Genomic DNA, 704 nt, shown 5'->3' with positions numbered 1-704 from the left:
GCAGCATGGGGTCTGGGAGTGCACGGCTACCAACCAGGTAGCCAGCGTCAGCACCACCACTTCTGTCCACGTGCTGGGTGAGTTGCCTGTCCCTGGTGGGCCCGCATTGTCCATGGGTGCTGGGCTGCCCTGGGGTGGATGATACCAGGTGGAAGGTGTAGAAAGGCTCCTGCACAGCTGTTGTCTGAGCCGCCTGGTCTGATAGGTCTTCTCTCTGCTTCCCCTGCCAGGTACCAGTCCTCATGCTGTCACCAACGTCTCTGTGCTCCCGCTCCTGCTGGCAGCCAATGTCTCCTGGGAGCCAGGGTTTGATGGAGGTTATTTCCAGAGGTTCAGCGTCTGGTACACACCACTGTGAGTCCCTGCTGTGGGCAGGGTCTGGTGTCCCACCTGGGGCCCTCAGCTCTGGACTCACAGGTCGCACATCTCCTCAGGGTGAAGCATCCGCCCCGGGCCCATCATGACTGGGTGTCACTCTCAGTGCCGGTGGGGGCTCAACACCTCTTGGTGGAGAATCTGCAGCCAGACATGAGCTACCAGTTCAGCGTCCTGGCCCAGAACAAGCTGGGCAGCGGCCCCTTCAGCCAGATTGTCACCTCCATGCCCAGGGGTAAGAGGGGGCCCATGTGCTCCCCAAAGCAGCCCCCGTCCCCCCCCAGAGCCCTCAAGCACCTGGGAGGCTCCTGTTTCTACCCTGCTGTCCC

General features: G+C 62.1%; 1 protein-coding gene across 1 annotated transcript in view; it reads left to right on the top strand.

Annotated features, from left to right (window-relative positions):
* The window catches only part of IGSF9 (immunoglobulin superfamily, member 9), a 14,211-nt gene that overhangs the window by 8,257 nt on the left and 5,250 nt on the right, over nucleotides 1-704 (top strand). Inside the window, exons 10-12 of the mRNA XM_009322020.1 lie at nucleotides 5-77; nucleotides 231-354; nucleotides 435-591. Of these exons, the coding sequence (XP_009320295.1) occupies nucleotides 5-77; nucleotides 231-354; nucleotides 435-591 (354 nt within the window). The remainder of the gene's footprint in view (nucleotides 1-4; nucleotides 78-230; nucleotides 355-434; nucleotides 592-704) is intronic.

Source organism: Pygoscelis adeliae, unplaced genomic scaffold (assembly GCF_000699105.1).
Source record: "Pygoscelis adeliae isolate BGI_AS28 unplaced genomic scaffold, ASM69910v1 Scaffold654, whole genome shotgun sequence".
NCBI lineage: Eukaryota > Metazoa > Chordata > Aves > Sphenisciformes > Spheniscidae > Pygoscelis > Pygoscelis adeliae.
This window is presented reverse-complemented; position numbering and strand designations above follow the sequence as displayed.